This window comes from Peromyscus maniculatus, chromosome 2 (assembly GCF_049852395.1).
Source record: "Peromyscus maniculatus bairdii isolate BWxNUB_F1_BW_parent chromosome 2, HU_Pman_BW_mat_3.1, whole genome shotgun sequence".
Taxonomy (NCBI): domain Eukaryota; kingdom Metazoa; phylum Chordata; class Mammalia; order Rodentia; family Cricetidae; genus Peromyscus; species Peromyscus maniculatus.
In genome coordinates this window covers 159661072-159673777 of record NC_134853.1, presented here as the reverse complement: position 1 = coordinate 159673777, position 12706 = coordinate 159661072, and the positions used below count along the sequence as shown (strand labels likewise).

Genomic DNA, 12706 nt, shown 5'->3' with positions numbered 1-12706 from the left:
ATGAATCCTAAATGGTCTTATAATAAAAACCCAGAGCCAGATGTTGGGGTAAATGCTGAAAGATCAGAGAGACAAAGGAACAAGCCACTAGAGAAACTTCTCACCACTACCTAATCCTCAGGCCGAATGGAAGGCGAGATCCTGTCTCCACGAATCCTCTGACTGAGAGCCTCGGAGTCCTCAGCTGAAAAGGGGCTAGTGTGGTGATGTATTGTGTACCCTAATAAAATTTGCCTAAAGATCAGAGAACAGAACAAGCCACTAGATTAAACATAGAGGCCAGGCAGTGGTGGCACACACCTTTAATCCTAGCACTTGGGAGGCAGAGATCTGTCTGGATCTCTGTGAGTTCAAAGTTACCCTGGACTACATGAGATTGACTCAGTCTAGGAGAGAAACAGAGCCAGGCAGTGGTGGCACATACCTTTAATTCCAGTATTTGGGAATCACACACCTTTAATCTCAGCACTTGAGATCTCATGCCTTTGCTTGGGAAGCACACATGCCTTTAATCCCAGGAAGTGATGACTGGGCGGAGAAAGGTATATAAGGTGTGAGGAGACAGGAACTAGAGACTTTTTCAGGTAAGAGGTGGTGGCTGTGGCTTGTTCCTTTGTCTCTCTGATCTTTCAGCATTTACCCCAATATTTGGCACCGAGATTTTTATTAAAAGACTATTTAGAATTAGTGTTACAGGCTAGTTCTTGTCTCCTCATGCCTTATATGCCTTTCTCTGCCCAGCCATATCACTTCCTTCCTAGTGCTGGGATTAATGGCGTGTGACTCCCAAGTACTGGGATTAAAGGTGTGTGCCACCACTGCCTGGCTCTCCTAGACTCATGGATTCCAGGGTGGCTTTGAACTCACAGAGATCCAGATGGATCTCTGTCTCCCAAGTGCTGGGACTAAAGGTGTGTGCTACCACTGCTGCCTGGCCTCTAAATTTAATCTAGTGGCTGACTCTGTCCTCTGATCCTCAGGCAAGCTTTATGTGATGCACAATATATCACCATAAATTAGCATATCAGTGACTCCAGTTTCAGTGAGAGACCGTGTCTCAAAAAATAAGTCAGAGAGTGATGGAGAAGACAGCCTACATCAACCCCTGCCCTTCACAGGCACACACGCATGCGCATACTGAAAAGATTTTGCACCCCAATAAGTCTCTCCACCGATGCAGCAATCCAAATCAGACGAAATCAGACCAAATTAGAAAAAGCCCAAGTTTAATGGGTAAAGTGTTCCATGATAATCTTCTAGCACCCCAGACAGAAGTAGAGAAAGAAAGACCAGAAAACCCACGTATCTGTTTTCGGGGTTGGGGGCAGTTTAAATACCCTGTGGGAGTGGTCTTGAGCATCTCTGGGGGAGGAGGGTTTTCTAAGTGAAAGACTTGGGCTGGTGAGGGTCCAAGGAGAGAGAGAAGAATGGCTCAGAAGGTCTGAGAGGCGGTGGATGGAGCTTACCGCAGTTGCCTGCACAGGGTGATCTTGAGAGCCTGCCACTGAGTTCAGCCGCTGCTGTTAGGACTCTCAAGTGTGGCTGCCTCCGCAGATGGTGGGGTCCAGTTGTTTGGACAGGAATGTGACAGCCCAGTTCGAAGGCCCCACATACACACAAATGTCCCAGTATTCATACCCAATGTCCCCATGCGACACACACACACACACACACACACACACACACACACGCACGCACGCACGCACGCACGCACGCACACGCACACACACCCTGAAGTCAGGCCATCACCAGCTTTCCCTCTTCAACTCTTGGTCTGGATCAAGGCAGGTGCCCAAGAAATAGCTGCTGAATGAATGGTGGGTGGCTCTGGGAAAGGGGAGGAGCCCTCTGTGCAGTGGGGACTTGGGAGTCGCTGTCTTGCTTACATTGACTTGGGAGAGAGCAATGGGGAACAGGTGAGAGCAGTGGGCTGTGCCTGCTCTGGGTTACATCATGGTGTATATCGTGGTGGCTTTCAGGCCGTGCCTGCTCTGGGTTATCATGTTTTACAAAGCAGCGGTTTGTCATGAGTGACTCCATGTTGAGTGCAGGTGCCAAGACAGAAGGACTCCGCCTTGTTTATCTGAGCAAACAGCTGCCAGCACACCTGGAGCCACAAACTGATAAAGGGTTTATCTATGCCAATAAACAATGCCTGTGAGCACACCAAATCACAAAGAAATGCCAGTCACAAGGGCTTACCCATGCACCGGGTGTCGCCCCACACTCGGACTACCAAGGGACACCACCAGACTGCCACATGACCTTGCATGCCAGCCCCTCACTCAGTCACCTCTCAGGAAAAGCATCATCTAAGCAGGGAACCTGCCTGATGATCTCTGTCCCTTGGCAGCTTCAGCTCTGGTGGGATGGATCCTTGAAGGTGACATGTAGCACACAGGGTCCTCTTCAGACTGACAGCTGCCACCTAGTTGGTGTTGACAGCCTTGTGCCCAGGTTGTTTTATTTCTCATCTGGAGGGGCTCAGCTGTCTGAACCCTGAAGCTCCTTGAACCCTGCCCTGGTCATTCTGTAGCCTGGATAACCATGACATGTGATATGGGATCTGAGAGTATTTGATGTTAGTAATTACGGTGGGAATGGAATAAAAGACACTGTGATCGCTCACGGTTATGATTACCAAGTGCATCAGTTGCTCTCCTTGTGGCTACAACCAAATACTTAACAAGAAGCCACTTAAGAAAGGGAGTCTCAGCCTGGCAGTGGTGGCACACTCCTTTAATCCCAGCACTCAGGAGGCAGAGACAGGCAGGTCTCTGTGACTTTGAGGCCAGTCTGGGCTACAGAGTGAGTTCCAGGACAGCCAAGGGTCCACAGAGAAACCCTGTCTCAGAAAAACCAAAATACAAAACAAAACCAAACAACAGCAAATCGAGAGAGAGAGAGAGAGAGAGAGAGAGAGAGAGAGAGAGAGAGAGAGAGAGAGAGAGAGAGAGAGAGAGAAGAAAGGGAGGTGTAATTTTGGCTCACACTTTGAGGATACAATCCATCATGGCAGGGCAGGCATGTCAGCTGAAAGGTGAGGCTGCTGGCCCATTGCATCCAAGCGAGGAAGAAGCTGAGGAGGCTGAGGAAGCTGAGGAAGCTGAGGAGGAGGGTACCCACTCAGCTCACGTTCTCCTTTTTGTTCAGTCTGGGACTCCAGCTCGGAGACCAGTGACAGCTACATTCTGAGTGAGTCTTCGGAGTTTAACTAACCTGGTCTAGCTATCCTTCCCTCCCAGACAGGCTGACAATATTAATCAGCACGACGAGCCGATTCAGGAGCAGCCGATGCCATTGGCAAAGCTTGTGGATTTGTTCTGACGCTGTAGATTGCCATAGTGTATGGATGAGGCAGGAGACTGCCATAGTGTATGGATGACGAGAGCCCAGACCCCACTGGGAAGTCTCCAGCAGGCGGAGCCACCCCTGCAGAACCTAGGTTATGTATGGGGTGTCAGGAATGGACCCAAGGCTTCATGCGTCCTAGGCAAGTGCTCTGCCAACTGAGCCACACGCCCAGTTCCCTTGCTGTGTGGTTCATGGCAAGTCACACAGCCCTCCTGTGTCCATGTGGCCCATGAGGCGGGTGGGGCAGGTTTCATGGAAAGGCCAGGTAAGACACGAAGCCTTGTGTTGGAGGGACACCCAGCAGAGGCACTGTGCCTCCTCAAATGATGTCGTGGCTCTGAGAGTCGGTGGAAGTTTCTGGATCTGAGCTAAGGTTTGAGTGGGATGTCCCTGGAGCCTAGGTCTCTGGCCTAGCAGTTTCAGAGAAGACGGTATAGAATCCCTGCCATATTCTCTTTACCCAAAAGTTTGCTTAAAACAAAGAATTCTCCTAAAAGAGAGGCAGAGCATGTTTGTCTATAGATATGGTCCCCCAGATAAGCCTGGGGGTCCGGCCAGATGCAACTGTATGACTCCCATGAGCCATATGGTTCAAGATTCTTCCTTTGAGTCATTTATTAAGCTCCACCCAAAGTCAGTCCTCCAGGTCAAGTAGAGCTGGGCTTCTCTGCCTCAACTGGCTTAGTTTTACTTTGTGAATACCATGATTCATGAAATCCATGCTACTTTCTCTTTTTCCTGGTCTACTAGGGAACTCATAGCTAAATCTACCATACAGATAAATTCCATAACAGGTCCCCCACCCCTTTCTTTTCTTTGACTTAATATCTTCACTTGGGGAGAGAGAAAAAAAAAGCCCTGAGCAGTGGTTCTCAACCTGTAGGTCCAACTCCTTTGGGGGGGGGGTGTTACATATCAGATATTTACAGTACGATTCATAACAGTAGCAAAATTGCAGTTATGAAGTAGGAATTTAATAATTGTATGGTTGGGGGGAGTCACCTCAACATAAGGAACTGTATTAAGGGTCGCAGCATTAGGAAGGCATTCTCAAATTGTTTTTCCTAGGATGTGAGTGTGACCTCACCACGGTAATGGATGCTAAGTCTTCTGGGATGTGTGAAGGGCTAAGCAGTGGAGGTGAGGGAGTGCTGGGGACCAGAAGGCAAGAAACCTGTGGAAATCCCAGGTCAGGAAGTAGGTCCCCAGCAGGAGCAGTGGGAAGGCCCCGATAGATTAGATGAGGTTCCCAGTCAGGAGGGTCATTGAGGGGGCTGGTCTTAGGGGCCTTGAATGCCAGGTCAAGCTTGCATTTCTCGGTTCCTGAGCATCAGCCTTAAACCCATCACTGTTTAATGTATGTCTCTAAACTTGTGCATTGTTGAAAACTTTAAAAATTAAAAGACTGAGAAATTTAGAAGATTAGAAACCATGGAGAAGTCCAGTCACATGCCCAGAATCCTGGCTTGGCCAAGCCTGAGTTGGAACACAAGGATCAGGCCCCAAAATTTCCTTGCTTCCCACTCAGCCACTTCCTCCATCCTGAGGGATTTTGGATTTTTTTTTAAGTTTGTTCATTTTGTTACAATAGGGTCTTACGTAGCCCAGGCTAGCCTCCAACTCCCTATGTAGCTGAGGATGACCTCGAACTCCTGTTCCTATTACAGATCTGATCACCATACCCTGTATAGCTGGTGCTGGGGACCGAATTTGGGCTCGGGCATGCTAGGCGAGCATTCTACCAACTGACCCACATCCGAGGCAATACAGAAGGCTTTCAGGAGAGGAATGACATGATCGGATTGCAGCAACCCGGGCCTGGGACACCAGGAGCTGCGGAGGTCTCCAAAAAGAGACAGCGGTATCCGGGTCAGGGTGGTGGTGAAGGGAGTGTGAAGAGGAGCCTGTGACCAAGAGAAACTGGGAGGCAGAGAAGATGAGCTGGAGGGTGACCGCGTAGAGTCTGAGGTGGAGGAAAGCAGAGACTGAAGATGTGGCCGGGGTGTCCCTTAAACACCATTTTTAGAGATGTGGAGGCCAAGCGTGGCCTGGACAGAGCTGATTGATCTGAGGTCACTGAGTAGGCCACTGTGGGGTGGCGCTCTGGAATCCAAGCCCCTGGGGGCAGCATCCTCGTGCCTGCTCAGCTGGTGCCCAAGCCTGACCCAGCCCCAGCAAAGGTATCATTTAGTACTGCTCATACGGTCGCATGGACCTCAGGTGTCCCTCAGCAGAGAGCTGGGCCTGAGCTTTGGGCTCTGTGGGAACAGGGCTGACAGAGTCACGTGGCTTTTGGCCCTCACCCCTTCCTGCCATTACAACCACTGGCCTCAGGGTCCCCTGTGCTCAGGGGATTGGTGGGTACTCAGCTTTCTCATGACGGAAGAGTCAGAGCGTCTAGGGACACTCCCCGGTCACTAGCAAGCCTTGGTGGCAGTGGCGCAGAGAGACTGGAGGATATTGAAGACCCCAGTAAGAATTGAGAGCGCTCCCCTGCTGTCTGTAACTGTGGGTTCTAGGGTGGCACCTGGAAAGAACAAGTTCCCTCTAGATGTCTGCCGAATGAGTGAGTGAATGAGTGAATGAGCAATGAATGAATGAAAACACTGGGTCTCGCTTCCACTTCCTGTGATTTCTCCCATGTCACCTTGGGTAAGTCATTGCTCCCTTTAAGCTTTGGCTAATCCGACTGGAAAATGAGGCCAGAGACCATGACCCTCTGATGGTGACAGAGGACCCTTCCAGAGCAAAGGTGGAGTCCAGGAAGCAGGTGGGACCATCCCTGCCATGCCCTTGGGTCCTGGGAAGGGAGGTAAGAACAGGAAAGGGAAGGGGTCTGGAGCTATGGAGTCTACAGATGCCCCTCCCCACAGACTGCCCTGGAGAAGCACCGTCAGGGGTGTGACCCTCAGGCTGGAAGAGCCACATCTGGGGTTGGCAGTCACCAGGCAGCCTGGACTGGCCATTCCTATGTCTCACTAGTTGCCAGAGCTCCCCTGGCCCAGGTGCCTAACCTCACAGACATCCAGTCACCTCCCCGAACAGACTTCATCCTACCCTTATCCAGAGCCCGCACAGCGGTGCAGCGCATCGGGGTTTTTTTCTCAGGGGATAGCAACTTGTGATCAGCCCAGGCAGGCTGTGTCCCTGGACACAGTAGCCACCCAGCCCTACCATCTCCCTCCTGGCAATTCTTCTCCTTTGAGTAGCCTGCCTGACCCCTGAAAGGTGTCCTGGGTGAGAATTCTGATCTAGTTCCACACACGGGGAGCTGGTGGCCTAGAGGGGGCAGGAATTGTAGTCTCTGAACTCAGCAGCACCCTGGAACTTACTAAGATTGTGTGTGTGTGTGTGTGTGTGTGTATTGTGTGTATGTGTGTGTGAATTGTGTGTATGTGTGTGCATGTGTGTATGTGTGTGCATGTGTATGTCTGTGTTGTTGTTTTTCCAACTTACTCCCAAGTCATTTATATAGCCAAGCCTGCCCTGATCACCATCCTCTGTCTAATGCTCCCCACCTCTTTTGGTCTTCATCCTTGCTTGCTCCCTGGCTGTCACTGTGTGTACAGCTTGTTGCTGTCTGTGCCCCAGGAGGGCAAGGTCTTATTGGCTGGCTCCCTGCTGTACCACGGCACAAAGAAAAGTGATCAGCCTCCACAAAGCTAGTGAAGAAATGGGACGTGGATGTCATAGCCCAGACCCAGACACCTGCCCAGCTACCGTATCCCCGGCTTGTTCACAGGGCATGCTGGAAACATCTCTCAGTCCCACAGTTCCTGGGCAGCTGTCCCTGGCATGGCGTTGTCTTTTCAGCTGCCCAGTGAGGGCAGGAGCTCTGAACTGAATATTCCATCTGTGGAGGGGGTGGTGAGATCACCCAGTTTCCACCCCCGCTGCTCCCGGATCTGACCCATCAAACCTGGAGTCTCAAGTTCAAAGAGACCACAGCCTGGATGTGCAGGACGTGACTTTGTGGGGTGTGGGTAGGGCAGGGGCCTGGGCAGGTCATGATGTCTCCCAGGAAATGTTCTCAGGTCGAAGAAAAGGAAGAGGGTGAGGAGGGTTCAGAATCCACAGCGGGGCCTGGAGAACAGCCACGTGGGTTTCCTTCAATGAATCACGACAGTGCGTGCTATTTCCTAAAACAGTGCAAATGGCTGTTCAAATTGCTCAGGAAGCCTATTTGAACAAAAGGGGAAGTGCACAGAAGGACCTAATGCTCCCCCAGCAGGGACCTGTGGATGCTCAGAAGCCCAGGTAGAGGTGAGGCGGCCTGTGTGCAGAAAGCCGGCCTTGTGAGTTCTGCTCAGCTCAGGCCTCGGTTCCTACCTCTGTACCCCACCCAGCCCTCCTTGCCTCCCTTCTTTTTTCTCAATCCCAAGAGTGAAGCCAGGTCCTGCTGCCCCGCCCTCCCCACACCGGCCAAAAGCACAACCAGACCATGATCTGTCTGAACTCGGGTCTTCAGGCTTGGTCGGAATTGTCTCCTGGAACTGTTGGGAAGGTTGGATGAGCAACTCTACGGAAGAGTCCTACAAACTGCCTGGCACAGGTGAGGCTGGGTCTGGGACGACTGCTGTGGCGGACCTCATCGTCATCAGTACTGGGACTATCCCATTGTGTCGCCTCCATCGTCTTCTTATACACCACACCTCCCTCCTCACTTGCCTCTTTCTCTTCCATCTGTCCACTCATCCCCTTGTTCATCTATCCACCGGTCTATCCCTCCACCCCTCCATTCGTCCAGTCTTCCTCAGTGGAAGCCTGTGTACTTTGGGAGAGCTCACGCTATATGTTTCTACCTCTAGATAGGTTTAGACAAAATGACTGGGGTCCTTTTGGTTTGGGGAAAAGATGGTGGAAAGGCCCACTCCTGCAGGGATGTTTTGCTGGTTTCTGTAGCCAGGGGGTAAACTGAGGCTTAGCCTTTATGCCTATAGGTAAAATGAATTTTTGTTTTTCAAGACAGGGTTTCTCTGTTTAGGCCTGGCTGTCCTGGACCTCACTCTGCAGACCAGGCTGGCCTCAAACTCAGAGATCTGCCTGGCTCTGCCTCCCGGGTGCTGGGATCAAAGGTGTGTACCACCACTGCCCAGTGCAGAATGAACTTTTAAGGCCAGGAATATCATACTCAGTCATGCTGATGGAAAGGAAGATCATTCCAGAAAGAGGAACCAAATACAAGTTTATGCGGTCTTTCTTCGTTTGTTTCCTGCTTCCTAGCCAGACTGGAGATTCCTGGAGACAAGCACCTCCATGGGGCTGTCAGGTAGCCCTCCTGCAGGGACTGCGTCTGTCCTCCTTGTCTTTGCTGTCCCCTGCCTGTGGAAAGGGTTCTCGGCTGTGTGTTCGCCGCTTGAGAGGCATGTCCTGTGGCCCAGAGAAGTCTCTCATCATGAAGGGGACATGTCATCCACCCTCTCCAGTCAGCAGTCCAGTGGCCTCTTCATGTTTATGACAGAATAGCCAATCCCTAGACCCACACCCAGCCTTCTCCCTCCATCAAACTAAGGTGCCATCCCTTTGGTGACTCGGGCCCTGAACACCGTGGCCATCCTTACATGCTTCTTCCTACACCACTTCCAGTTGACCCAAGGATGGCATCAGCTGCCCTGGTGCCAGAATTCATAGGGCACAAGTCAGTGGGGGAGCACCCTTGACCAGCCATGGGGGAGGGGACTTGAACAGGGCCTCAAAGTGTTGGCCACCACCCCTGGCTTTGCTTCCATGCCTTTCACTCCCACAGTGGCCCCATGAGGAGGGTCTGAACTGTCCCCGTGTGACTGTGGGGAATGGGGGGTTTTCTCAGCTGCCTTACCCAACCTTCCCATAGGCAAAGCTAGGGCCAGAGACGGTGTCACGTGACTATGGTCTACACAAAACAGCTTGCACACTGTCCCAAACATTGTTTTCTTATTCAAGGAAATTTGCTTCTTTAAAGTTGAAGACGACCTGAGGGGAAATATGAAGAAAATAACAGTTATAGAATGTGTTTGTTAATTTTGACCTATGTTCTTCTGATCATGTATGTGTATCTGTGTGTATGAGAGAGAGACAGACACAAACACAGAGATGATTGAAATGAAATGGTTTTGGAATTTGATTTCCTTCCTTCCTTTCCTCCTCCTTCCTTCCTTCCTTTCTTCCTCCTTCCTTCCTTCCTTTCTTGCTGAAATGCCAACCTCAAACTCACTATTCAGCTCAGGATGACCTTGAACTCCCAATCTTTCTGCCACTGTTGCAGGCATTCACTGCCGCGAAACCCAGTTTTATGTGGCACTCGGGATCAAACCCAGGGCTGCGGGCAGACTAAGTAAGTACTCTACCAAGCAGGCAACATCTCCATCCTCTGATTTTGTTTCTTCATGAAGTACTGTCAGTGTTTAATAAAATTCACTGTTTTCACAGGAAGGAAGGGAGGAAGGAAGGAAGGAAGAAAGGAAGGAAGGAAGGAAGGAAGGAAGGAAGGAAGGAAGGAAGGAAGGAAGGAAGGAAGGAAGGAAGGAAAAGCATATAGAAAAACTCTTTTCTGAACTCAGGAGCCAGGTTCTGAACCTGTGGAGTGATGGTTCCTGGGATACCCTGTGCTCACACTGGTGTTGCTGGGCTCCTATGTGCTCAGCATCCTAGGGGGTGCAGGAGAGACCAGGCTCCTTGCCTGCCTTGGCCCTGGGATGTCAGTGGACAGAGAAATAGGATTTCGAACCTGTCTTGAAGACAAGAGACCTGAACAGCCACCAACACATCTTTTAGACCAGGCTAACTCTCCTCCACTGCCCTGCACTCTCACCCCGTAGGCCCTTCTGTTACAGCAGCTGTTACACACACGTGGGTAAACGGAGTCGAGCAGAGCTTAAGTGACCTTATCCCCTCAGTGGCTCTGAGTGTCAGGGATGGGATTTGAACCACACAATGTCCATCCACCGAGCTGACCCTGAAGACTGGATTGCCACACCTAGGAGACAGGATCTACAAATTGCTTAGCTGGTGCCTGGCATGGAGCCCTCAAAAGGGCTGTCACAGTCTGGGTTCAGGCACGAGAGCCCATGAGTGGGATGACTAGACCCTCTGAGTTTCCTGTTGGCACCTGAACCTGGCTGTTCCCAGGGCCCCTTCCCACCTCTCAGAGAGCTCCAGACACCTCCCTCCCAGCCTCCTAGATTGACAGCCCATGATTTAGGTGACTGGGCGTGGAGCCAGGAGGTGGGGACCAGGCTCAGGCAGGCTCCCCAGGTTGCAGGGCGAAATTAAAAGGGAGGAGAGAGCACCAACCCATTAGAACGCACGTTCCTACCCGGCAGCCAGGTGTCCCCAAGAAGAGCTGGGGAGCCGGGGCGGCAGCCGGGGCTTGTGGCTGCTGGGTACCCGAGCTAGCCCGACCAGAAGGCTGGGAGCTCAGCACATGATGGCCCCGCAGAGAACTGTGCAACTGTCTCTGAAGAAGCCCACCCATGCTGTGTGTGTGGTAGGTGTGGAGATGCTGGTGGATGTCTACAGGTGAGAGCTGGGGTACTTTCCTGTGCTTAGGTGGGGGAATCCCTGGACCAAAGAGTATGCAGAAGGGTGTAGGCAGGATGATGTTTGGATACCAGAGAAGGTGGAGTTGGCTTCAGAGCTTGGGAGGGGAGGGAACAGGATCTGCCCAGGTGCTCCGAGTTCAGGACACTGGGTCCAGTGTCTGGATGAGAAGATTACTCCGAGTCCTGGGACCAAGCTCTGTCTGGGTTCTACATGCCAGTCTTCAAGTAGAGCAGCAGAAGGAGCTGGGGCTCAATCCAGAGAAGAGGGTTGGACTCCCCCTTCCTCTCTCCATGTCTTGCCAATTTTCCGCCTCTCTGCGGTTAGGGGTGTGCATGTGACATCTTGACCCTTGGAGGCCAGCCAGGGACAACCAGAGTGACTGGGATTAAGAGGGCGTGGTCAAAGGATAACTCAATGACTTAATTTAAGAAGGATCCTGGAGCAAAGCCTGGGACTTGGGCTGGCAAGAGATGATGGTGGTAATGGTAATGATGGTGTGGTGATGGTAGGGACGGTGATGATGATGACTGTCGCAGCAGCCTTGATGGTGGTTGTGATAGTGGTGGCAATAGAGACCTGTGAACAGGACAGCCGTGACATCAGTTTCCCACATTGACCCAAGTCTTCCCTGTCCTGGCTGTTTAGACAGGGATGCAGGGACCCAGTAAAGCCTCAGTTCTTTACCTGGCTACTAGGGAAGTTGGCTGTGATGATACCTAGGGCCTCTGGAGCTCTAGGTGGGTCATCTTTCCTAGGGAGCTGAGGGCTGGGGGTTCCCAGGCACCATCTGAACTCAGATCACCCTTGGGGCTCCTGCACTTGCCCAGCCAGGTGGGTGAACCCTGTATTTTATGCCTACCTGAATTCCACTGCCCCCTCTCAAGCAGTGGTGGAGGACCCCAGTGACCAAGAGGGGGAGGAATAGACAGAAGCCCTAGAGGCCAGACCTTGACTACTTACTTCTGGGGACCAGAGATCGGGCTGGTCTCATCAGACCTACATGGCTAGAGGGATCATACCACTCCTGTCCGTTTAGCACAGGATTCTAGATTGAATGAATAAAGGGTCCACTGAGTGGAGCAGGGAGCGGGGAGGAAAGAGACAAAGATAGAGACAGAGGGACGGACCTTTTTGGTACTTCCCGAGGCCTTACACATGCTGGTCAAGCGCTCTACCCTGGGGCTGGCCCCCACTAATTTTTTAGCGATGGTATGGGACATCCATAGCCTGCAGCCTGCGGTTTAGCTGGAGCTCAGCTGAGACCAGCCTTCCTGAACTGCGTCTGGCAGCCCTGATTTGACATTGATGCCAGGAAAGAAGAGCCCATGAGTCCCACCTGCCTGATCCCGGGCCCCTGCTCTCACCTAGAGACAAGGTTGTTTCTAGAAGGTTCTTTCAAACCTCAGCCTTGGGGTGTTATTCTACTCAAGCACTTGGCAGGGAGCCAGGTCTGCTTTTCCTCACCAGTTTATCTCTGGCTCCTCTCTGCTGTGTGCGCTGAACCCTGATTGGATGTGCTGGGCCCCCTCTGAAGTTCGGTGTGGAGGTTATGTATGCACCTAGCGCATCCTGGTCCTGTTGGTCCCTGGCTGTGTGACCTTGGGCATGCAACTGCACTTCTGTGAGCCTGCTTCTCTGCCTCTGCCTCTGCCTCTGCCCCTGCCTCTCTGCCTCTGCCTCTGCCTCTGCCTCTGCCCCTGCCTCTGCCTCTGCCCCTGCCCCTGTCCCTGCCTCTGCCCCTGCCTCTGCCTCTGCCCCTGCCCCTGCCCCTGCCCCTGCCCCTGCCTCTGCCTCTGCCTCTGCCGAGAGTCAATGGGAATGCAACAGTACC

The 12706-nt window shown here is 52.1% G+C and overlaps 1 protein-coding gene across 1 annotated transcript in view; it reads left to right on the top strand.

Moving 5' to 3' along the window:
• Window positions 1-10557: 10557 nt before the first annotated feature.
• The window catches only part of Padi1 (peptidyl arginine deiminase 1), a 35274-nt gene continuing 33125 nt past the window's right edge, over window positions 10558-12706 (top strand). The window contains exon 1 of the mRNA XM_076565565.1: window positions 10558-10851. Coding sequence (XP_076421680.1) covers window positions 10757-10851 — 95 coding nt within the window. The 5' untranslated portion in view covers window positions 10558-10756. The remainder of the gene's footprint in view (window positions 10852-12706) is intronic.